At 50.2% G+C, this 22888-nt stretch overlaps 11 protein-coding genes across 11 annotated transcripts; 5 read left to right on the top strand and 6 right to left on the bottom strand.

Annotated features, from left to right (window-relative positions):
- Window positions 1-307: 307 nt before the first annotated feature.
- M431DRAFT_9247 (hypothetical protein) lies at window positions 308-2652 on the bottom strand (the record flags this gene model as incomplete). The annotated part of the gene is made up of 3 exons (XM_024924363.1): window positions 308-2453; window positions 2511-2546; window positions 2606-2652. 3 exons carry the CDS (start codon window positions 2650-2652, stop codon window positions 308-310), a joined length of 2229 nt encoding a protein of 742 aa, XP_024770252.1.
- A 246-nt stretch (window positions 2653-2898) lies between these two features.
- On the bottom strand, window positions 2899-3955 carry M431DRAFT_256883 (hypothetical protein). The gene is made up of 2 exons (XM_024913836.1): window positions 3953-3955; window positions 2899-3862 (listed from the first exon to the last, which is right to left on the bottom strand). The coding sequence occupies exon 2, from the start codon at window positions 3678-3680 to the stop codon at window positions 3171-3173; it is 510 nt and encodes a 169-aa protein (XP_024770251.1). The 5' UTR covers window positions 3681-3862; window positions 3953-3955; the 3' UTR covers window positions 2899-3170.
- Window positions 3956-4907, bottom strand: M431DRAFT_256882 (hypothetical protein). The gene has a single exon (XM_024913835.1). It carries the CDS (start codon window positions 4747-4749, stop codon window positions 4141-4143), a length of 609 nt encoding a protein of 202 aa, XP_024770250.1. The 5' UTR covers window positions 4750-4907; the 3' UTR covers window positions 3956-4140.
- Window positions 4908-7381: 2474 nt separating this feature from the next.
- Window positions 7382-7888, top strand: M431DRAFT_541528 (hypothetical protein; the record flags this gene model as incomplete). Its single annotated transcript, XM_024921098.1, has 1 exon — window positions 7382-7888. One exon carries the CDS (start codon window positions 7382-7384, stop codon window positions 7886-7888), a length of 507 nt encoding a protein of 168 aa, XP_024770249.1.
- A 1494-nt stretch (window positions 7889-9382) lies between these two features.
- M431DRAFT_95337 (hypothetical protein) lies at window positions 9383-9811 on the top strand (the record flags this gene model as incomplete). Its single annotated transcript, XM_024924690.1, has 1 exon — window positions 9383-9811. A coding segment is annotated over one exon (429 nt), but the record flags the coding sequence as incomplete, so codon positions are not given.
- A 582-nt stretch (window positions 9812-10393) lies between these two features.
- On the top strand, window positions 10394-10876 carry M431DRAFT_485931 (hypothetical protein; the record flags this gene model as incomplete). Its single annotated transcript, XM_024916341.1, has 1 exon — window positions 10394-10876. One exon carries the CDS (start codon window positions 10394-10396, stop codon window positions 10874-10876), a length of 483 nt encoding a protein of 160 aa, XP_024770247.1.
- Window positions 10877-12066: 1190 nt separating this feature from the next.
- M431DRAFT_95387 (hypothetical protein) lies at window positions 12067-14842 on the bottom strand (the record flags this gene model as incomplete). Its single annotated transcript, XM_024924696.1, has 3 exons — window positions 12067-12676; window positions 12733-14673; window positions 14739-14842. 3 exons carry the CDS (start codon window positions 14840-14842, stop codon window positions 12067-12069), a joined length of 2655 nt encoding a protein of 884 aa, XP_024770246.1.
- Window positions 14843-15258: 416 nt separating this feature from the next.
- On the bottom strand, window positions 15259-15787 carry M431DRAFT_485929 (hypothetical protein; the record flags this gene model as incomplete). The annotated part of the gene is made up of 3 exons (XM_024916340.1): window positions 15259-15375; window positions 15501-15658; window positions 15721-15787. The coding sequence occupies 3 exons, from the start codon at window positions 15785-15787 to the stop codon at window positions 15259-15261; spliced, it is 342 nt and encodes a 113-aa protein (XP_024770245.1).
- A 1806-nt stretch (window positions 15788-17593) lies between these two features.
- M431DRAFT_95062 (hypothetical protein) lies at window positions 17594-17773 on the top strand (the record flags this gene model as incomplete). Its single annotated transcript, XM_024924651.1, has 1 exon — window positions 17594-17773. One exon carries the CDS (start codon window positions 17594-17596, stop codon window positions 17771-17773), a length of 180 nt encoding a protein of 59 aa, XP_024770244.1.
- Window positions 17774-18734: 961 nt separating this feature from the next.
- Window positions 18735-21641, bottom strand: M431DRAFT_95006 (hypothetical protein; the record flags this gene model as incomplete). Its single annotated transcript, XM_024924642.1, has 1 exon — window positions 18735-21641. One exon carries the CDS (start codon window positions 21639-21641, stop codon window positions 18735-18737), a length of 2907 nt encoding a protein of 968 aa, XP_024770243.1.
- Window positions 21642-22563: 922 nt separating this feature from the next.
- On the top strand, window positions 22564-22869 carry M431DRAFT_485927 (hypothetical protein; the record flags this gene model as incomplete). Its single annotated transcript, XM_024916339.1, has 1 exon — window positions 22564-22869. The coding sequence occupies one exon, from the start codon at window positions 22564-22566 to the stop codon at window positions 22867-22869; it is 306 nt and encodes a 101-aa protein (XP_024770242.1).
- Between the last annotated feature and the right edge of the window lie 19 nt (window positions 22870-22888).

Here is a 22888-nt window from a genome sequence, read left to right as displayed (position 1 = left end):
TTTGGTTTATTAAATTGGATGGATGAGTTTTCTTGGATACCAGTATCGTCGCTTGCTTTGTGACCAGCTTTTCCGTTGGACACATGTTATGCATATAATGATTTCATGGCAAATACATAACTTTACAACTTGACTCTCACTCTGTGCTGCTTCATTGTGTCCACGTCAAACTTTTCTATTTCTCTTTCTTTGTCTAATCCCAAAGTTATATATGTAACAATGCGCTTTGTTTCACAACAAGTTGAAAAGAACAATTCATCATCCCCTATTATACCATATCCTAATCTGAAGTCCAACAGCATTACATCTATGTACCGTTCCTCCTCCTTCCTCCCCTCGTACTCCTCTCCACGTGCCCCTTCAAGACCTTCCTCGTCTCCACCAAGCTCCTCTTCTGCTTGCTCTTTGCCTTGCCGAGCGTCATCAAGAAGTTCTTCTTGCGCTGCTTCTCCCTGTTGCTCGTGCTCTTCCCCGCGGCGTCCTTCTTGGACTTGCGGATGGCCTGCGTGCTCTTGTGCTCCTCGCGGTCCGGTTTACCCTCCTTGGCGAGTGCTACTTTTTCCTCCTTGGTCAGCTTGCGGAGGCGGATGGGCGCCTCGATGTTCTCGGCGGTGAGGCCGTCGTCGGCGTGGGTCGGGCCGTCGGGGTTCTGCTGGTGTTTGTTCTTGCGGAATTTGCTGCCCATGGCCTTTTGGACGGAGGCTGCGGCGCGGAGTTCCTGGAGCTTGGCGAGGTCGGCGGGGGTGAGGATTGTGGTTGTGGCGAGCTTGGTCATGCGTTCGAGCTCGGCGGCTGAGTCTTCTTCATTGTCTTCTTCATCTTCTTCATCTCCCTTTCGCTTCTTGGGAGCTGGCTCGTCTTCGTCTGAAGAATGCTCCACGTTGATCCATTCGCCCTCGTCGCTGCTGTCTTCTGAACCAACCTCCCACTCATCAGAGTTGAAGCCATCTTCATCCTTATCCTTCTCGTCGCCGGAGACGTCGCTTCCATCCTCTGGCAGGCCCTTTTCGGCGCGCTTTCGCTTCCTTTGCTCCTCTTTCCACTTGGCGAGGAGATCCAGACCCTCGATACCGCCGACCTCTTCCTCTCCGAACTTGCGCTGCTTCATCAAGCCGGAGCTGATGCCCATGGTGGCATCTTTGCCTCGGTCTCGCTTCTTGAGCATGTCTGCGCCGACTTCTCGGTATAGAGACAAAAGTCCCTTGGCAGCCATCATGACGCCCTTGTCTTTACTCTTGCGGTATTGGACCAAATCCTGCAGCAGCGTCTCCGTCATGGCTAGAGACTGTCGCGAGCATATCTCACGAATGGCATTCAGACCAACGGCAGCGACTTCGGACGCCGACGCTTCAGAGACGAACTCGTTCGCAATCTTTTGGATAAGAGGCTCCAGAGCATCAGGGGGCACCAGGTTGTGCACACCTTGTGCTAGGGAGGCGAGGATTGATGTGACGGATTGTTGCTTGGGTGTAAGGTACTTGATGAACCAAGAGTATAGCGGCACAATGGTAAGCTTGTGTAGACCGACTAATCTGGTGATGAGCTGCAAAACGAGTAGTTTTGTATCCAGCGAAAGCTTGTTCTTTGTGCTCTGAAGGTGTTTTGTGAATAGTTGCTCAGCAAAGTCCTGAGGGTCATGTAGCAAGTGTAGAGCCGAAAAGTTGAGCGGGTGAGGCTTTGACTTTTTCTTCTCTTGTCTCTTGACTTTGTCGACTGCATTTTTGTACGCCTGCTTCTGTTTTCTTGATTTCTTGTTGATGGTAATCTGATGCTTCACCTTGGCCAGATCAATCTCCTCGTCACTGCTTTCGTCCTCGAGCTCTTCACGCTCCTTGTCGCCTCCCAGGAAGAATCGCACAGATCCAATGACAACTTTCTCGTTATCGGCCAAACACGCCTCTTTCATGACATCGACTGGCTTCGCATCTGTCCAAACTTGTCGCTTCCACAGCTCGCGCGTCAGCTTGATAGCCCAGATGGCCCTTGGTGAAGAGCGATCTGCTGTGACGAGGTTGTAAAGCACGGCCTGAATGGTTCGGTTCAGCGGGTGGTTGGTGGACTTGGAATTCGAATTGCGCATGTCGCTGAGAATTTTCTGGAAAAGCATCTCTCGCATAGACTTGCTTCGCGAGGACACAAGGATTGGGAACAGCGTTGTCAGAAGGCTAGTGGAATCGATGACCTCTTTGCGGCGCAGCAGCACCAGACTGCCGACGACCTTGTCTCTCAGTTCGTGATGAAGGGTTTCGTGATTCTGTGAGACAATGGCCTTCAAATCGTCTGGAAACGTCCGCGTCTCCTCGGGGTAGCAGTCGGCAACGTGCGCAATGAGGTCGATCATGTTGTGGAAGGATTCCACCGAGTCGGCGGCGGCCGTCGTCGGCGACATGAAGAAGATTTCGCGCTGAGCCTCATATTGCTCCCATTGCTTCAGGAAATCGTCCTTGTAGGATCTAGAACAACGTGAGCGATGGTCCTTCAAGGCGGGCGGAAGCCGATGAAGAGCTTACTTTGGATCCCGACGGATTTTGTACTGAAGACTCGCGCTGCCATGATTGTTAGCACAACAAGAGATAGAGGCGCATATTGATTCAGCAAAACATACAAGTCCGCATCGATCTTCTCGAGCGCCGCGACCTTTCTTTTCACCATTTTTGCGACTGCTTGGGACGCAATGGAGGCGATTTTGTATGGGATTGATTTTCGCCTTGGCGGGACCAACTTGTCGAAGAAATTTTGGATTATCGGCCACCGATAAGATAAGGATAAGCTTAGCACCCGCCTAGCGTACAGGGGGCGGAAAACTACTGGATCAGGTACTCATAGCAGTCAGTGTCATCTTGATTGAAGCGAATTACATTTCGCTTTAATGCCAAGTCGATGTCCTTTTTTTTCCAATGCAATACCGCCCGAATGATGAATTTTATTTGCTGCTGATTTTATGTAGCTTGAAAGCTGCTATGGGCCAATGTCCTTGACGAAGCTCTTATTCCTTTCATCGAAACCAGATCCCTGCTGATAATCCCATAACGCCTTGATGAAGCACTTTTCCCAACTTGCTATTCCCATTTCCCCTATGGAGAGTGCCTTTCTTCAGAAACCCCATCGTCCGAATTAGTTAACAAGTCCAGTTCTTCTTTTGAAACGCCTCTTCATGTTCGTTTGCCTCCCTAGAAAAAATCTCGTGTCTCGCTTCCCTCATCTTTGATGGTATTCATCACGTCGTCAAGTTTGTTCATTGCTTCAGCGTTTGGCCGCGTACGGTGCTTTTCCTTCAGCGCCTTCACATAGTGATTGATGGCGTATGTTGCGGCTTGAAAACCATACCGAACGGCAAATGGAACGCCTGGAGCCCTTGCGTATTCCAGCAAGTCCTGAATGATGATGTCTGCTGGATCATTCGACCACATGGGTCGTCCAGGTTGAGTGCGAGTCTCAGTGTATTCAAGTGCTTCCATATCATCCTTTGCGTCATCCACCCATTTGAGTATGTCTGGCTTGTCCACAAAGATGGCCCACGTACGTAGCCACGTCTTCGTATCTGCGTCCATCACTTGAACGATTTCTTCGCTCATTCTCTTTGCGAGTTCGTCAGTCACGCTGGCTTGGAATTTCTCTTGACGTGCGCGAGTGAGGTAAGGCTCCAGCTTCTCTATAGCTTGCGCCCTCGTGATGGTCATCCGAGTCGTAAGCTCGATATCTGAAGGTAGCGTGGGCGTCTTGAATCTTACGAATCCTGAGAAGAAATGCTCAAGTATGCCCGCGTAATTTCTCACCACAACATGTTCGTTGATCAGGTCGGTCGCGTCGAAAATTTCTACATCACTGTCCTCGCCGTTGCTTTGGTCTGTCTCTGAGTTTCCTACATGTTCGTTAACCGTTTCTATTCTCTCAGACTGGCCGTACTGCGATGGTGCGGTGGTAGCTACTGTTGCGTGGGAAATAGACTTACGTTCGTTGAGCGGCAGCGTGAAGATGGATCAGAGTGTTAAGGACTATTCTTTCGTAGTCGTGCTTGTGTGTCGCAACGTCAGTGAAGACTTGAGCGAGGACTTCAGTGGTGGTGTTGGAGAAAGAAAAAAAGGTGAAGAATGAAAATGAGCGATCGAAATTTATTCAACCTCTGAAGCTCGCGTTTGACTACGCATTCAGCGTGCCTGTTGGCCGCCAGCTGTCATCGTATTTGAACAAGTGGCATACAGCTGCGTTTCTCCTGCGTCTGTGCAGCTTCGTCGATGGTATGAGACTCAATTGTCTGTTTGATTGACACGGTTTTGGAGAGCAATACTTGCAAGTCCTCGCGGGTGTACTATCGGGGTGCATTGGGCTGAATATAAAAGCGCGTTGCGAGATCAAAGGATTGGGTAACTCGAAGTACGGCAGCCGCAGTAGCTGCCTGGCCCCAAAGTCCGTAAGGGACAATCTAGGTTGATGAGACATGGTGAGTGAGGTCGTATGTCTGTGATCCAAACTGTCCGGCGAGGATCGGTCCACAAGAGCGAACAACAGGAAGGCACACGACCAACTGCTTCGTTGACTGGCGAGTCGGTGGTATGCGTATCTTATTGTGATTGTCTGTTTCTTTCCATGTTTTGTCTTGATCTTGCAGAAGAGGGAGGCGTGCCATACAAGTATTCGAATGCCCATTGTCTTGAAAGGGGGGCAAAACGGCATACAGGAAGGGAAAGAGGTTGTATGTTTGACGGGACAAGCTTCGCCACTCATATGATGTACTGAGATGTTCATCATAAAGAGGAATACGAGTCATATCGAACAAAGGGTGCGGTGAGGGCCTTAAAAGCGCGTCGCAAAGAAAAAGAATTATCAAATACAGCAGATGCCACAGGCAGAGCTGCCAAACCCCCAAGTCCCCGAAGGACGAGCTAGGCTGGAGGAGGTCTGTCGATCAAGATCTCCCGGTTCCATGTAACATCGAAGGTACAGTAGAAGTGTTCGTTGGTATAGCACTAGTCGAAAGGGCTATATTCGTAAATTGTCGTTGGTGTGTCAACCGAGGCGTGGTGAGAACTTCAAAAACGAACCGAAAAAAGGTGAGAAAAATTAAATGCAAAGCGGCAGCCAGTTAAGGCCACCAAAACCCCCAAGTCCTCAAGCGACAAGCGAGGCTGGAGGAAGTCTGTTGAACGAGGTCTCTCAGCTCCATGTAACAAGGTATAGTAGAAGCGTATGCTGGTACAACACCAATCGAAAGAGCGTTATTCGCAAATTGTCGATGGCATATCAACCGGGGTGCGGTGGGATCTTAAGAAGCACTCCGCAAAGAAAAAAGGTAACAAATAACAGCTGCCCGATAAGGCTGCCAAACCTCCAAGTCCTCAAGGGACAAGCGAGGCTGTAGGACGTGCTCAACCGTGGGTACGGGAGCATCGTACTGGTTTTATCAAGTGACCGAAAGGCATGTAACAACATGTACTACAAACGTCTGTTAGTACGACACCAGTCGAGAGAGCGGCTCTCGCAAATAATTATAGGCGTACTCACCGGATGCAGTCAGAACTTCAAAAACGAATCAGGAAAAAAAGGTAACAAATAACGGCTGCCGACAAGGCGCCAAACCTCCAAGTCCTCAAGGGACAAGCGAGGCTGTAGTACGTGCTCAACCGTGGGTACGGGAACACAGTACTGTCGAAGAGAGCGACAATCTCACGATCTTCTTCCGTTTAACGCATGTACGTTGGTCTTGGTAAAACACGCGTCGCCGTTGAATGAAGATTGGCCAACTGAATGCGAGGCCCCCAGTCCGTAAAGAACAGGCCGGGTTGTGGGAGATTGGGCGATGGAGATGTCCAGACTTGGGACCGTGGAATGTTTGCAGTCGACATCATTGAGGAGAGCGGCGTTCGCATGGTTGTATGCGAGCAATGCTTGAATGGAGCTCTGCTGTTGATTTAATTAACGTTAGCCGACGTATATCCAATTGTAAAGAGGATTGAAAAGGGGGGAAGATGTACTGAGCTGGTTCTGAAGGGCAAAGCACATACCTGTATTAGGGGGAGTTGAGTGACTGCGATGATGAAGAAGAAGAAAAAGACTAAGCCACGGAGAGAATATTGTTGATGTGATGGAAAAAGTGTGCGATCACCTGACGACACGTGCGAACCACAGACAGATGAATAGCCCTGATTGACTCGAAGTTGTGTGCCAGATGGCATCGGTTAGCGAGGTGGTTGACAGCTGGCGCACACAATGAAGCGGCCAGGCTCTTGGGGGTCTGTCAGGCGTCTGGTACTGACAACCAGTTGCTGAACAAAGAGAGCCAGAAGTCTCGTTATGTTGACGGGACTCGTTTGTGAGAGTGGCGGGCAACGAACAATGCGGTTCCCTGCTCTTCCTGTCGGGCTGTTTCTGAATGGTCTAAATTGGTCTGTTCCCCGACCCAAGTGTCATCTAGAAGTTCGTCCAACCACCTGTTGTTCGCAGCTATCTTGTCCTTACTAACAGTTACTGTAGCGTGATGTTTCTTCCTGGATGTTTGTGGCGAACGAAGCTGCTGGGAACGCATGAGTTCGTTCGTGAAGCAACACTCGTGTGTCCAGATAGTTGTAGATGGACCCTAGATCTACCTACCTACCATTGGATCATTCACCCGTGTACGGCAGCATGCAGTGGCGGTGAACATACAAGCGGCCGCACTCAGGTGAATTGACTACTGCTTGTCTATATAACTTACTTCAGTTCGCCAGTTGGTTTGCGATCTATCCTGCATCTTTCTATCACATCTTGCACAATGGTTGACGAAACGGCCACACCGACTGACGGCAACACTCAACCTAGGCCGTCCATGTGGTCAAACGGCACTCTTATAACCACCATCATCAACGACTTGCTAGTCTGAGCAAATACACCGATTCTCAACAGATTACTGAGACGTCGACATACGCAGTGAACCACTATGTACGCAAGATGGAAGATTGAGACATGGATAGACAGTGACCGGCCTTGATGATTATGGGAAAGCCTCCATAACGTGGTAAAGGAGACAGATACTGTCGCTCTTCTACTATTACTAATTTCTTCTACTATTCCTACTTTCTTCTACTATTTACTACTCTCTACTACTATCACTACGTTCTTCTACTAATCACTACTCTCTACTACTATCACTACTTTCTTCTACCATTAGCTACTCTCTGCTACTAGCATTACTCTCCTCTACTCTCTTCTATTACCGCTACTTTCTTCGATCATCGACATCTTCTTCCACTATCGACATTCCCTTTTACTACTTACCAGTACCCAGTCAAGCTGCATCTGCTTGATGATGTCGCCAGAGATGAAATCATAGCCCTAGAAGAAAAACAATTGAGCGAGTTAACATTAGCCGAGTATCAGACCGAAGAGACAATCAGTCAAAATTAAAATGTCAAACGACAGCATTCACAAACCTACTAGCAACGTTGCCCAAGCAGAGACGGATAATCCACCCATGGCTCTTCATAGTGCACCAGATCGCAATGTCGGTAAAGGAGCTGGTCGGAATAAAATGAGAGGGGCATCGGTATACAATAACATATTGGCGGATATGAAAGATGTCGGGAAAGACGAGGCGGCACTCTCAGGCGTCATGATGTCGTGGTTCAATGCTACGCGTGGCATTGATACGTTTTGGGCAGGACAAGAACCGCTAGCTGGAACGTACGAGTGCTGCTTCTGTGGCATTGATCCAACCGAAATTCATTATTCGGACGAGCGCTGCTACAAGTGTGCCCAGACAGATACTATACAGCGGTCCACGTCTCTACCATTCCATGCTGGTTTCTGGGAACCTTATCCCGCTGAAGATGTGGGTAAATCGAGACGACAAGTTCTCAGCCCTATTCCGGGACGGGAATTACACTCTGGAGGAAATCCGACTAGGGTCCGTTGAGACACTAAAGAGCCTTTGGAGAGGGTCTCATATTCGCCCGAGACTAGATGTTCCCTCTGAATCGACCTTGCGAGTATCAGTTCTGCGGCCATGGTGATCAACTGTTCGAATTTGTACCTTGCGGCAAAACTTTTACCACTATCAAAGAACAAGGTGACCACATGAGGTCTCAGGTGCGAACAATGCAGAGGACTGACGCAAACGATGACAAGGTGCCAACTTGCTTTTTTTAGAGCATGCTCGAGGAACCTTGAAGGAGGCCGTATCCACCGCGACGGACCCGATTTCGACTCGGTTGACGGTATGATGGATCATGTTTGGTCCGTCCACCAGGTTTACACGGTAAAGACGAATGAAGTCGAGTTTTGCGAATACTATGAGACTTGACTTATTGAACCACTGGTGTGGCGATCTTATGTAGACAAACACCTGGGCGATGCCTAAAATGCCGTCGCAAAGCACGGTTACACTGGAGTCACTGTTGGGCGTGCTATTGTCCCTCGTATTTGCCCATTTTGCGTTTACGATGGAGAGTCGCCAATACAGAAGCGTATCGCAACTTACGCTTCGTTTTTTTTAAAAAAATTCTCAACACATATCTCGCTTCACTTAGAAGAATAAGAGAAGAAAAACATTAGAAAAAAGAACCCTCCTTCGTTTTCCAGTTATGTGCAGCAAAGAAGCCGAGATAAACAGCGCCGAGTCACGAACTTATCTCGAAGTTGTATATGGAATTGAAGCTAAGACGAAGAAAGTCGCAAAGAGCAAGACAAATACCAACGATTCTACCGACTGCCGCACTCGAGAGAAGAAGTATTATTGACGCAAAGTGTCAATGCATGCGGACAGACCAAAGAACTCTTCAAGACTTGCTTGTTATTTTGGGATGGAAACAACTGATTGTCATTTGTTCAGCTGCTTTATATGGGATATTTGTATTGAGAAATCGATCAAATACTATAGCTCATATACAAATTGACAGTTGCATCAGATTCTTTTCCACTGCCTATAAAAGAATAATAGCATATCAAGCCACCCAACGGCGTAAGCAACGGTGGGATATTATGATAATGTTAACTCGTCGACGTGACAGCTGGTCAATGATGAAGACACCCGGGAAACTACTGTCAAAAAACGCTGGAACAGCCAAAGTTTTTTGCCTTTTTATATGATTCTAGAGAAAGCCCCTTTGTGTTTCATCTTTTGTTTGCTCTGTTCAGTCTTCGCATTTCGCTCTTTACATTTCCCTCTTGAATGGGCTTCTCGGGCATGTCAATGGCTCTAGTCTCCTTCTTTCACACATACCTACTCAAAGCTTCTCACGCACCGAAATCCCTGCAAACATCAGAATTTTCACAATCTACATACCTGAAATTCGAAGATCTGATCTTTGGTTTAATAGTCGACAGCATGTCTGACCTCGTGGACGAACAGCCTTTCAACCCTGTGGTTCAAGTGTCCAACGCTCGACCTCTCAACAATCCATAACGTATCCGGGAAAACGAAAGATACAAAAGACTCGTAAAGGATTATGGGGGCGACGACGCCATCAACCTGGCTACCATATCGAAAGACCAGGAGAGAGATTTCTCCCGGCTATTGGTCAGAGGAATCTTCAAAATGATCAGTCTTGAGAAGGAGAACCACAGAGATTGTTACGTCGCGTGCATTAACAAATGCATTTCGATACATGCGCCCAAGGCAACGAAGTGGTCACAGTGGGATGGATATCGCGATTTCTGTGAAAAGCTCAAGCAGGCGGTCGACCTCACGAAGGAGCACCGCGTACGATATATCCTCAACTCACCGACTGTAATCGCTGCTATTGCCTTAAAGATATTGCGAAATGTCGATACCAATGGACGTGATGTCATTACAGGCCTTCTCTTGCAGTACGGATTTTTCGCCAGCGTCTCAATATAATTCCATCAACAGTCGAGGTACAGCTCGTGTTGGGATGTCTTTCAGCATTCCGTGTGATAATATTCTACTAGAGGAAATAGTCATAGTAGCAGATACTAGAAGGAAATGGCGATGATATCAGATACTAGAAGAAAGTAGCAGTAATAGCGGCTACTAGAAGAAATGTCGATAGTAGCAGATAGTAGTGACAGTAGCAGCGCTCAAGACTGGATATATACCAGAGAATCGATGAAAGCCTATAGTTCAGACATCAATTGGCAGTTGCTCTAGACTCTTTACCATAATCTATGCCTGGTGTAGGTCACTTTAATGAAAGGAGTTCCAAGAACGAATAACGAAATGGCGCTGCCTCGTCGACGCTGCCAGTTGGCAGACGACGGAGGGATCTGACAAACAACATTGACAGCTGGTCAAGCACCCTTGCGAATCTTCATAACCTTCTATATCTTTCCATTTCTTTCGATCTTCCATTTCTTCTTTTCTCAAACGCAGCTCTACAACACACGCTTCGTCTACCTACTACCTTCCTGACGAACCACGAGAAACCGAAAGATTGGAAGACAGAAAAGATAATCAACCAGCATGTCTCACGAACAGCAATCGTCCGTTCAAAGATTAATCGTCCGTACGGAATCCCCTCTGCCATCCGTCTTGGTTCAGGAGACGGTGACCATCACACGCGAGGATGCGTTGGTAGCAGTCGGCAGCCTGATCGATACAATGCGTGACTTCAGACGCATCAAAGATCTGTCTACCCAACTCAAGGAGACACTTACGGAGCCAATGGTTATCGTACTGCCGCCTGACATGAAGATGTGGCTGAACGTCTGGGCAGCTTTTTTCGGGTTCGACGACATCAAACGATGGCTAGAAGGAGCTACGGAGGACAAGCGGCAGCACAGTTGGATTCAAGTAGGAGAAAACCCATTGCTGTGGTCAAGCAGAGGACCAACAGCGATCCTTGATGAGATGAGGCAAGTGATGAACGTGGAAGGAGTGGACGAGGCCGCCCGTCGACGAAAGATGCATCTTCTTATAGATCAGATGCAGGTCTACATCCCGTAGACGGGGCCTGGGCATCAGTAGTGGGCTGAGGCAGATGCATGAGACAGCTTGTGATAGAGCTGTACAGACGACAGACTTTGGAACCCGGACGAAGTGAAGCACCGACATGTCCGCTGACTGAACGCTGACGGACGACCACCACCGCCGGTAGACGAACGAATGTATAATTAGCAATGCATTTTCGGGAATCCAAACAAGGAAGCCAAGTTTCGTTCGTTACATTCATTAGTTTACGGGCAAACATTTCTCTTCATCCGTCAGTTCAAATTCAGCATCACCATATTATCAAGACAATCCGGTTTTTCTTCTTCAAACAATGGTAGTTGTTGGGATACCGCGGTTGGTCGGGTATGGTAGTTTACTATGCTATACTATAAGAGAGCACTCTAAAATGCTTACAGAAAAGCCTATTCAACACCCCAATGTTACCATCCAATATATCGTGTCATAATTAATACCGAATGCTAGGTCAATATAGCCTTAATAGTAGATGGTAGAGCAATGTAGGTATAGTAGCAGATGGTAGAGGAATGTAGTTATAGTAGCAGATAATAGAAGGATGTAGCCATAGTAGCAAAAAGTACGGAACGCAAAAGGTGCTTTGGGGAGGTCATTTACTAAGGGAAAGTTCTGACTCATATTCATTCAAGGGATATATATTCATCAGGGAATGAACGCAAAAGGTGCATTAGTAAAAGCATCAACTTAGGGAAAACATTAAGTTACATTTAAACTTCTTATTCATTCGTTCATTCCTTCAACGTCTGCAACACCCACCCATTCCCCTATGTAGCTATCGCCATCCCGACTCCATCTTGCCAAGCCTCGTTGTGAACACTGCATCCAATGGAATCCCTCCCGCTACCGCTAATGCACTGAAACGACGGGATCGTTAAAATCGTTTGCGACGACATAACAACATGTTGCGTTTTGGGAACGTGGAGCAAGACTGATTGGCTGCTCGGGTCTCGGTCGACTAGTCTCTATGGAGTTGGTCCAGCCACAACATGAATGAACTCGACTTGAATCGTGAGATAAAGATGACGGCACTAGAAGGAAGAAACGAGAGAAATCAGAGGTAAAAAAGGTCATTCATATTCTGCGTGGCTTCATAGGCCCTTATTCATATATATACACCAAGGGAGAGCACTCTGCCACATTCCCATGCTAAATTTACATTCTTTTCACGTTTAAAAGTATCCATTCGACGACAGCCACTGCTTCAGCGCATCTGAGTCACGCTTCTTGTACGCAGCTCTGCCCCTGATTCTGTCCTTGGCCGTCTCCAGAGTGCGGTCAAAGCTGTGGGTGTCCTTATCCTTGAAGAACTGCTCAATATCGTCCAGGATAGCGGCGTCAGTAAAGGTCTTCAAGCTGAGGCCGACGAAGCGGTCAACAACAATGGGGTTGCCGAGCTTAGCAACGGCGAGATCCCAGTTGCTCTTCATAAACTCCCACTGGAGGTTACGACCAACGGCGTGGAGAGCCAGGTTACCACCGAGGACGTGCATGTCAGCAGCGGGGACGGCGTTTTGAGGAGGAGAGGTGTTGAAGTTGAAGGGAATGAGGTTGTTCTTGATGATGTCGGCGTCGTCGACGGTGGCGAGGGCGGCGAGGGCAATGAGCTTGCCGTCAATGGCCTTGGTGGAGAACCACTCATTCTTGAGGACTTCGACGTTGCGAGCGGCGTTGTCGTCGAGACCGGCACGCCAGACGGCACTACGCAGAGAGGGTGGAATGGCATTGGCCTCGGGGTTCTCAACCCAGGCGTTGAATCGCTTGAGGGCTTCAGCCTTGACCCTGTTCATTGTTAGTAGCTGCTGAGTAAAATGATTGTGTCAACTTGGGAAGCTTACTCAGGGTGGTTGTTGGCAACGGCGCTGCTGATGAGGTCCTTGCGGAGAATACCAGCAAGGTAGTTCTCGCCCTCGGGGAACTCCCATCCAACCTCCTTCACCTTTTCGTCAATCAGTTTAACGGCAAAGTTTTGAAGACCCTTCTTAATCTCCTTGTCCTCTCCAAAGACAGACTTGAGGTCGCCGAGGCAGCCAAGGATCTGGCTCCAGACGAGGGGGTGCGCCTCCTTCTGGAAGCCCTGGAGGAAGGTCAGCAGAGCGGATGCAGAGCTGTTGCCGGCAAAGGCGAGATCTGCAGTCGAGCCAATAATGGCAATCTTGTCCTCGGTGCTAAGCTTGTCGAGCTGGGTGCTGAGCTTGGCCAGACGAGAGGGAGGATAGGCGACTCGGTAGAAACCAGTGGCGTTGCTGTTGAGCTTGTAGAAGTCGCTGTCAACGTCGAGGATGGTGTCCTCCTTCTTGTCCAAGGACAGGGCGGCAATGCCGCTCTCGCCCTTCTTGCCAACCAAACCAAGAGGAACCCACCAGGTGGTGGTGTCATCCTCGGGCTTGACATCGCCGGTAGACAGGAATCGGGACTGCTTGATGGCAATCTTACCAGGCTCCTCGGAAACGGTCAGGACGGGGTGACCAATCTTGGAAATCCAGGGGTGCATAATCTCGTTGACGTTCTTGCCAGAGGCTTCAGCCAGGGAATCCCACAGAGCCTTGGTCTTGGCGTTGCCGTAGGCGTGGCCCTTGAGGTAGTTGGAGACACCCTTGAGGAAGGTATCGACGCCGAGGTGGTTGGCAAGCATGCGGATGGCAGAGCAGCCCTTGAGGTAGCTGATGTGGTCAAAGATCTGGTTGACGTCGAGGGCATCACGGACGGGGACGTGGATGGGGTGACTGGCGCGGATGCCGTCCAGGCGGAAAGCGTTCTCCATGCCCTCGTTGACAAACTGGGCCCAAACCTGCCAGTCGGGGTGCAGGTGGTCCACGGCGTGCCATCCGACCCAGGTAGCGAAACCTTCGTTGAGCCACAGCTCATCCCACCAGTCCATGGTGACCAGGTTGCCGAACCACTGGTGAGCAAGCTCGTGGGCGACGACGTAGGCGACGGCATTCTTGAACCGAGCATCGGAAGTCTTCTCGTCAAAGAGAACCTGAGTGGTACGATAGGTGACGAGGCCCCAGTTCTCCATGGCGCCGTGGGTGAATTCGTGGACAGCAAGCAGGTCAGACTTGGGAAGAGGGTAGTCAATGTCGAAAATCTCAGAGAAGAAGTCGATAATCTTGGGGGCGTGCTCCAGAGCCCAGCGACCCTGCTCCTTGAGACCACGAGTGGTGTAGACACGGACGGGGATCTGCTTTCCGTTGTACTTGCGGTCGGTCAGCTGCTCAATGTACTCAAAGTCACCGACAGCCCAGGCCAAAAGGTAGCTGCTCATGACGGGAGACGTCTCGAAAGAAACCAGCTGCCAGCCCTCCTTGGTGGGCTTGGTGTCCTTGACGGGCATGTTGCTCAGGGCGACCTGGTCGGCGGGGATCTCAATCTCCAAGTCGTAGGTGGCCTTAAGGTTGGGCTCGTCGAAGCAGGGGAAAGCTCGGCGGGCATCGCAGGCCTCGAACTGGGTGCTAAGCATGTAGTGCCACTCGTCGTCGCGGGGAACAGAGGCAGCCGGGGTGGCGGCAGGCTTGTACTTGCTGCGGTAGAAACCGGCCATCTCGTTGTTGATGATGCCCTCGAACTCGATGACGAGGGAGGCCTTCTTAGAAACGGGGAGCTCATTGTCAAAGGTGATGGTGGCGCGCTGGGCCTTGGTATCGTAGGAGACATTGGAAGACTCGAATGACTGCTCAGACTTTGTGTGATCGACCTGGACCTTGGCGTTGAAGACCTTGAGCTCGAGAGTGTTGAGGACGACTTGCTTGGTGGGCTTGACGATTTCAGACTGGATGCTGTAGGTCGGTTATTTAGTAAATTAGCTGTGCTGATGAGGGGAGAAGAGAAGCTTCGGTCTTACGTCACAGTGCCCTTGTAGGTCCAGTTCTTAAAGTCGAGATCCCTCAAAGACAAGACATAGTGGGAGGGCTTGATGTTGTCGGGGAGAACGTCGCGGTCGGCCATTTTATGCGGATTGTTTGCTCTGGCGTGTGCAGAGCAAGATCGTTGGGGTATCAAAGGGAGAAGACTGTAGAAGACAGAAGGAGGGGCAGGTCAGCTTAGCTTTATGACTTTATGACGGCCCGAGCAAAGATAAAGATACGAGCCAGCAAAGACGCCGGAAAGGGAAAGTCCAATTGGAATCGAACGGAGAAGAAGACGATGGTAAGCTTGGCCAAAATTCAATGGGGCTCCGAGGCGAAAACGAGCTGCAATGAGGTCAAGCTTTTTGTCCAGAGCCAAACAATTTGGAACATTTGGGCCACTTTTGGACCGCATTGAGCCGCGGCGGTGCGGGGCAGCTCGGCGTCAGTTTTAGTGGTGGGACAAAAGTGCGACCAGACGCCAAAAGATAGCCCGTGAGAGAGGATTGAAGGGTATCAGGTCGGGGAATCGGGGAACGAACAAGGGAGGGGTGGCAGTGAGTGAGTGACATTGGCGGGCGTCATATCATTGTGCAGCAGGCTAATCCCAGCATTGGCGAGAATAGACGAGAGCTGAAGAGAATGAGTCCAATCAGAGGCCGGGAGCGGGCATAAGAGGCGTTTGGTGGTGAGGTGGAATGATGATGGTGTTGAGATGACAAGACAAGCAAGTAAATACAGAACAAAACACAACATACCTGCGAATACCAGACCTGTTGCGAGACGACCAGGACGAAGATGAAGTCGAGAAACCAGTTGACAGAGACAGAGACCGAGGCGAAGACGTTGACAGAGACCGAGACCAGCAAGGCGACACAGACAAGGCTGACGACGCCGCGCTCCCAAAGAACCGGCCCTGTCGCAACCCAATTCCAATTCCAATCCCAACTCCAACTCCATATCCAATCCTGGCCTCACCAGCAATCAAATGCTCCCATCCCAGAGCTCCCAGCCGGCGCTGCACCAGCCTCATCACCCCACCCATGCCGGCAGAAAAAGCCCGTCGATTCGTTTCAAAGAAGGCAAAATCCCCAGGGTCTTCACAACATGGTACCCTCAAACTCCAAATCCCATATATCAATGAATGCTCTCAATCTCAAAGATATGCAGAAACTCTGCCAAAAAGGGTAAAATTTAGACTCCTCCAATTCGGCCCTGTCACAAACCAAATAGAAAAGATAGAGCAAGGTAAAAGATAAAAAATCCAAGTACGGCTCTAATTCCCGCTCCACCATAAAATTCCGAAGTCCCGTCCTACCAATCAGCCCGAGCGTCTCCGTGTATACATGTACACACTCCATACTAGGTATCTATAAACAGGCACTTTTGTAGCCCTTTTTCTTCTACAAACGTACCATTTATTTAAAAACAACATCACGCAATGATATACTAAACAAAAGGACCTGCCGCTTTTTACAAAAAGTACGTAAAGAAACCCAGATGCCCCCGGGGAGGAAAAAAATAGTTACCCATCCAATGTCCACTTTCGGGGCCCATTCGGCAGCACCAGCCGAAGCCGAAGCCGAAGAGACTACATTCAATCCCCTTCCACTTACTGACAGTATTTGCATTGAAGATTGCAACAGTTGTAGCTAGAGAAGTGAATAAAGGGTTAGGAGCATATTAATAGAGTAGATCGTGATAGAAAAGTGTATTGTAAACGAATCAATGATCTTTTTTTCAGGATGCATTAGAATAAATATCCCTTGAATCGACATAACTAAAAAACCTCCCTGAGTAAATGACCTTTGAGTTTGATGAATAGCAACAACCATTTGTTGTGTGGACTGCACCGCAGACTACTCAAGTCGACGACGCATTTCGCCGCCTTAAAGCCATGATGCCAGATCGAATTGTGTGATACGCGTTCACCGATATGACCTTGAGCTGAAAGCCTTTATGGCTGCGGAAGACCATTTGCCCAAGGTGATGGAAGTCGACCCCAACGCCAGCAATGCAGAACGGGGACTCATTAAGATGATGAACAAATATTGTCAAGACCGATTTCGAGAACGAAGCCCGGCCGCGGATGAGTTTTCTCTTTCATCACAACTACGAGCCAAGCAAGCGGAGGACAGAACAACCAAGACTGAGAAGATTTTAAACACCCTCGAGTTAAATCATAGGTACGCCTACAAAACGAGTAACTGCTATATTTCTATTTCCCTAATAACTACTACTGTATTTACATTTCTCTAGTAACTGCTACTATATGTATCTTTCTCTAGTAACTGCTATTATATATATATTTCTCTAGTAACTGCTACTATATATATATTTCTCTAGTAACTGCTACTCTATATATGTATTAATATTCGGCTGTTAGCTGAATTAATGTTTTCTTATACAAGTACTCCTAGATCAGTTAATTACTAAGGTGCTTATATTACTGGATGTATGTACGTATTCATTTTGCGGTCTTGCTTTTTCTGACCTTCGCTTGCCAAGGTTCTGGCTTATCCAAACGAGTATCCTTCTATTATGCTGTCCTGGGAAATGTATATCAACGACCCAGACACTTGCCGCATCAACCTAAAGGACTACAAGGCACGCGCTCGTGAACTCATAGAGGCGTTTGTTAGCATTGCAGATGTTGTTGCTGGTCCCCCCGGTAGCTATCATGACGCTGTTTGACCACCTGTCTTCCTCTCCACTCCGTCTTTTGTAGTTGTTGACGAAGCGGGCCGATTGACAGAGGCGATGTCTCTGGTGTCATTTGCCCAGTATCCCGACACGCCCGTTGTTTTTGTTAGAGAATACGAAACAATTCGGACCCATGGCGGCGACTGCCATGGATCGTGAGTATCGTGCGCTTTTTACATCACAGAGAAAACGCAGTCTCTTAAAACGTGTTCAAGAGACTGGTCATGTTAACTTTACTCTGTCAGCTAATCACCGAGCCCACGGTGACGTTTATGAGTGGGCTCGTGGTTGTTTATATGTGACAGACATGAGAACTGTCAACAAGTGAAACGGTTACTCAACGATGATTAACGAATGGCTCAAAAACGAGTGTTCCATCAGCTAAATACAACCCGCAGAATTAACTATTAACATAGTGTTTATAAATATTTTAGACAGTACTAAGCTAATGCAGGGTACCTCCTATGTCAGCTACCTAACGCCTAATATATCGTTGAGCTTCTATATTTCCCGCTTGACTGCGTCAGCTCCCCTATTCTGGGCCAAATCATATATAATTGACCCTTTCGACTAACCTGGTGAAGGCGGGGTATTGCGACCAGAGAACGAAATAACGATCCAGAGTTCTGACAAGACATCACTTCAACATCACAAAGAAACACAGATAGTACTCTCGAAAATCACACATTGTCATTCTTATATAATATGATACCTCACTCACAAAAAACCCAACAATCACAAACAAAAAAATCCGCTGTCAGCGACTCAATTCCCTTCCAAACAATGTATATAAAAAAGAAACCCTTAGTCGCCCAAATCAAAAAAAACCAAAAGCTCATGTTTCAAGAGCCACAGCTCATCTTACAAAGACAAAGCCCATGTTAAAAGACAAAAAGCTCGTGTCAACGATGCCGCTAAAAAAGAAACCCCCCAAGACGCTGCTGAGACCCCAGCTTCTACCCAGAATTGACTCCCCTCAGATCGGTATCACACAACCCCCAGCTTTAAGCAAATGATAATGAAAAAATAAAGATGATGCAGGTTCCCGTAAAACGCCACGTCTTGCAACGGCTCCGATGAGGAGCCCCGGTCTCTGAAAGTTCCACCAGAAACAGATATGAATGTGAAGAAGAGACAGAGGAAAGATGATAGAAGGAAAGAATGAGGTAGAGAAGTGATAGAGACGGAATGGCCTAAAGACAGCCTGTCTCCCGCTTAGTTATGTATCCGTCAAAACGGCTGAATAGGACGAATGAACTTCCTAGTCATCTCAGCACAGGCAACACCGTCTAAGCATCTGCATCATCCTGCTGGGCCTTGTTCGCAACTACATCCCACCACGGCGCATGAGCTGCTCGATCAACCGCTCCCACCTTGTCCAGCAAGTCAGACATTTGCCTAACCTTTTCCACAAACTCGGACAGCCCAAGGCTCGCCAGCTTCTCGCCCGCCGTGTTCGCAGCCTTGACCTTTTCGCTAGCCGAGCCGGACGCCAAGCGAGCCAAGATGTTGCCCCGTAGACGCGTGAGGAGAAGACGCAAGACCGGATCCCGCGGCTCCGTCGACCGGAGGGCCATCTCCCGACTCGCCGTCAGCACCTTGGTCACCAGGGCACGAAGGTGAGTCTTGGTAGGAGGAGGCATGGAACGGCCCGCCTCCAGAGCGGCCATGGTGCCTTCCACCGCCGTCTCTACCGAGGCATGGTTGGCCTCGAGGACAGCCATGACACGGGCAGCCTCTGTCTTCCACGCCGATCGTACATCGCGCTTGAGCAGGTTTTTGCACTGCAGCAGCACGGCGCCCACGGTAATGATTCGCTGGACCATGGTCGACACCTGGTTGATGCGGGCCTGGTCGAGGCGGAGCATCTCCGGAATCTGCTCGGGGCCAACCGGCGTGGGCTGCGTAAAGACGTCCACGAGCATCTGGGCATAAATCTTGGACGCCGTGGGTCGCGACTTGGGGTGGTTGATGCCTTCAACGTCCCTCTTGTGGACTTCGGCCATGACCTTGTCCTTTGCCGACCGCCAAGCAGCCTCGGCAACCGGCAGATTGTCCTGTTCGTCCCCTAGCTCCTCACCGAATCGTTTCGTCTCGTACGGGACGGCTGATTCGATGAGTTGCGGTGCCGCCATCTTGAGCAGGTAGTTGATGTAGTCGCAGAGCATGACGTCGACAAACCGGTCCAGGGCCTCGATCCTGTCAATCACGTTGCCCTCGCCCAGCTTGTTTTGCACCAGGTCCTTGACCTGGTCATCTCGGAACGGCGCGCACAGCTTGGGCAGGAGAGACGCCATGGCCGAAAAGAACTTTTCGTACGAAAAGCTTCCCATTTCAAATTGCTTCTGCGCAATGTCCACGTCCAGGATTTCGCCAATCAGGTTAAACATTGGGTTTCCCTCCTTTAGCGGACGCTGCAGCTTGTCCTTGATGTGACTAGCCCTGAGCATAAAGATGCGAAAGTTTGCCTCGTCCGAGGCACCTCCCATGGCCGCCCGCATCTGGACGTAGAGAGGCCGAGAAGTGGCAGCCTGCTGCTCCACGTACTCCTCGGCAGGGATCTGGTACTCCTTGTTAATGGCCAGCTCGTGCACAACGACGCGGTTGTCGGGAATTAGGCCGTTTAGGCCGGGCTTAACAGTCGTTGCCTTAGCCTGGCTCTTGCTGGCTGGCGTCGAGGGAGGCGTGAGCATCTGAGAATCAGACGAGACAAAGTCGTTGGCCGTCGTCTGAGCATCTCCCGACACGCTTTCGCTGTCGGCGACTCGAGGCTTGGTGTCGCCGGCTTGTTTCTTGGCCCTGCGTGCTTTCCTCGCCTCTCTAATGGCTTGCACAAACAGCTTCTTGCCCCTTTCTGGGCCTGCCAGCCTCTTGATTCTTACAATCAGCATGGTCTGGCTGTCTTCGATGCTCTTGCGGTACAGCGCCGCGGCGGCATCATCCGAAGTCTCCTTGACGGTGTGGTAAATGGCGTCGAGCTCCACCATCTGCATCAGCATGACCTCGATGAGGGCATTCGAGTCCCTCGACTTCCATGCAATGAATGCGTTATAGAACACCGAGTAGGCCTGTGGGAACGTCGTGTGCAGTGAGGGAGGCATTGTGTATCGGTTGGCCGGTGTCAGCCAGGCCAGAATATTTTCAAAGGAAATCAAAACATCCTTTGCTTTGTCGACCAAATCCTGCAGCTGGGGGTTGCTGAGATCTGTAGCGGGCAGTCGATGACCGCTGAGCTGTGATTCTAATTCCCCATCTTCCGGACCTTCGTCGAAGTTGTTGAGCACTTGGTTGGGATGGCCAAGGATGAGGAAAGCACTCAGAAACGTGCGAACTGCCGCCATTTCGTCAACAGAGCCCGGCTCTCCCTCTTGCAAGCCACAGATCCTGAGAAGCTGGGCCGTAACCAGGAGAACCTTTTCCTGAGCAAGCAGCTGAACGACAGTGTCGAATGAAGTGTCTCTGATGCCATCCACACTGAGGCCAAGGGCGTTGAATTCCTTGAGAATCTTCTTCCTCGCGCACCCGCGCCACCAAGTCTGAATCTTGGCAGCTGCTTCATCATCAGTCATTTGCACGGCCTTGGCTTGCGGCAGCGCTTCCGTGGACTTTTTGTTGACGACGCTGTGGCCCCTGGCACGCTTGACAGCCGTCTTGTTTCGCAGCTCCTCCCTTCGCCTCTGCGCCTCGGCCATGCGCTCCTCCATCTGCGCCTTCATCTTTGCAATTTCCTGCTCGCGCCGCTCCTTGGTGGACTCGGCAATCTGCTTGGCCTTCTTGACCTCCTCTGCGCAGCTGGCCACAATCTCGGCCAAGTTGCGCTGCCTCGCCTGCTCCGCAGCCAGCGCGCGTTCCTCCGAGGTCGTCTGTCCGCGAGGCGCCGCCTTGGCCAGGGCGGCCCTCAGGCGCACCTTTTCGGCGTGGGCAGCCCTGTCGGCCAGCCGGGCGCGGCGGTCCTCCAAGAAGTTTGTCCGGCGAACGTGCTGCGCAACGTATTTGCTCTGGTCGCCATCGCGGCGGCTGGAGGGCTGGATGGAGGAGCAGCGGGAGTGGGCGGAGGAGAAGGAGTTGCGGCGGGACGAGGCGGCCGAGTCTCTGCGGCGTGCCTGTGACGGTCGGTAGAAACGAGCGGCGATGCGCGGCGGCGGCGTGAAGATGCGTCTGTCGTTATCATGTACGTCTTCCTCGACAGACGGCATGGCGAGATCAAACTCCATGTCCATGTCCATGCCCAGGTTGTCGTCTGAGAATGCGCAGTCAGACTCTTCGTAGGTATCTAAGGGTTCGGCCAGGTCGATGGAGTGGCGACGACGCATGGCATCCGGCTCGCTGGTTTCGTTCATGATTGTGAGTTCTCGTGGTCGGTCTGCCGGTTCCGGTCTTTTTATAAGGCACCAAACTCAGGCAAGTTCCGCCGAGGCTTGTTCCTCAGCCGTATAGTTTCGTGCCCGGGGAAAGTTGTGTAAAATTAGCTTTCAAGCATTCGCAGCGTAGGGCCACGCAAGTCGGACAAGGCAGCAAGATTGAGGGCGGGAGGTTGTTGCATGTGGCGGCGCGCTGCCTGGTCTTGGTTCACACGAACGAACCCCCGAAAAACTAGCAGAAGCCTTTTCCCGAGTGCTGCCAAAAGTAAAAAGGCGGCTTCTACCCTAATAGACAAAGAAAAGGAAGATAATGAGAGAGAGGAGAAGAGAGTAAAAGATCTCGTAACGGAGGGCGCGAATGTATTAGAGGAAAATGGCAAGTCGCGGAAAAGACAGTCAGAAATGCCCCCCGGTCCGATGCATGCGAGGTTTCGAAGGAGGAATCGACAGGACAGGGTGGTGAATCAACGATGACGGACAGAAGGGGAAAGGCGGTGTTGCAGCCGCTGTATCGGTACCTGCGAGGGCCTGGAGTGCAGTGCAGCGAGGCTTAGTACGAGTACATGTACTTGTACACGCACCAGTTCGTGGCTGGAGCCCCGTGTTCTGTTCTACATACAGCGGTCGGCGATGAGATGAAGCTGCTGCAGGTGTTTGCCTTGAGCTTAGCTCTGAGATCCGGCAATCAATGCCTGTCTGGTTCCCTTCAATGGCTTGGTTCGAGGTTTGTTGAGCGCCATGGGTTCGTCAGTTCATTATGCGCGCCAGGCTGATTGCAGTGACCAGCATCATGCTGCACATCAGCAGTACGAGTAAGCAGAACATTGATGCTACAGTCCAGGCCATTGACCGAATTCACGATGCTACAGTACTGTACGAGTACTTGCTACATATCTTGGCCTCTGTTCGAAAGCGGCATCATGATTCAATCTTCCAGGGCACCGCCATTGGACCCCAGTTTTGCATGTACCGGTACCTGGGCCCGAACGTCATCCACGCAGCCAAAGAGGTCATGCAGGCCAGCTCTACTCCGTACTGCCTAAACAAGTACAAGACCACCTGAGACCGGATCCATATCAACC

The sequence above is a fragment of the Trichoderma harzianum genome (assembly GCF_003025095.1).
Source record: "Trichoderma harzianum CBS 226.95 unplaced genomic scaffold M431scaffold_14, whole genome shotgun sequence".
Lineage (NCBI taxonomy): Eukaryota > Fungi > Ascomycota > Sordariomycetes > Hypocreales > Hypocreaceae > Trichoderma > Trichoderma harzianum.
The sequence above is the reverse complement of the archived record's forward strand: the minus strand, read 5'-3'. Positions and strand labels throughout refer to the sequence as shown.

Bases quoted from the DNA above. Each gene is read 5' to 3' on its own strand.
- M431DRAFT_256883 (XM_024913836.1), bottom strand. From the start codon at position 3,680: ATGACCATCACGAGGGCGCAAGCTATAGAGAAGCTGGAGCCTTACCTC.
- M431DRAFT_256882 (XM_024913835.1), bottom strand. From the start codon at position 4,749: ATGATGAACATCTCAGTACATCATATGAGTGGCGAAGCTTGTCCCGTC.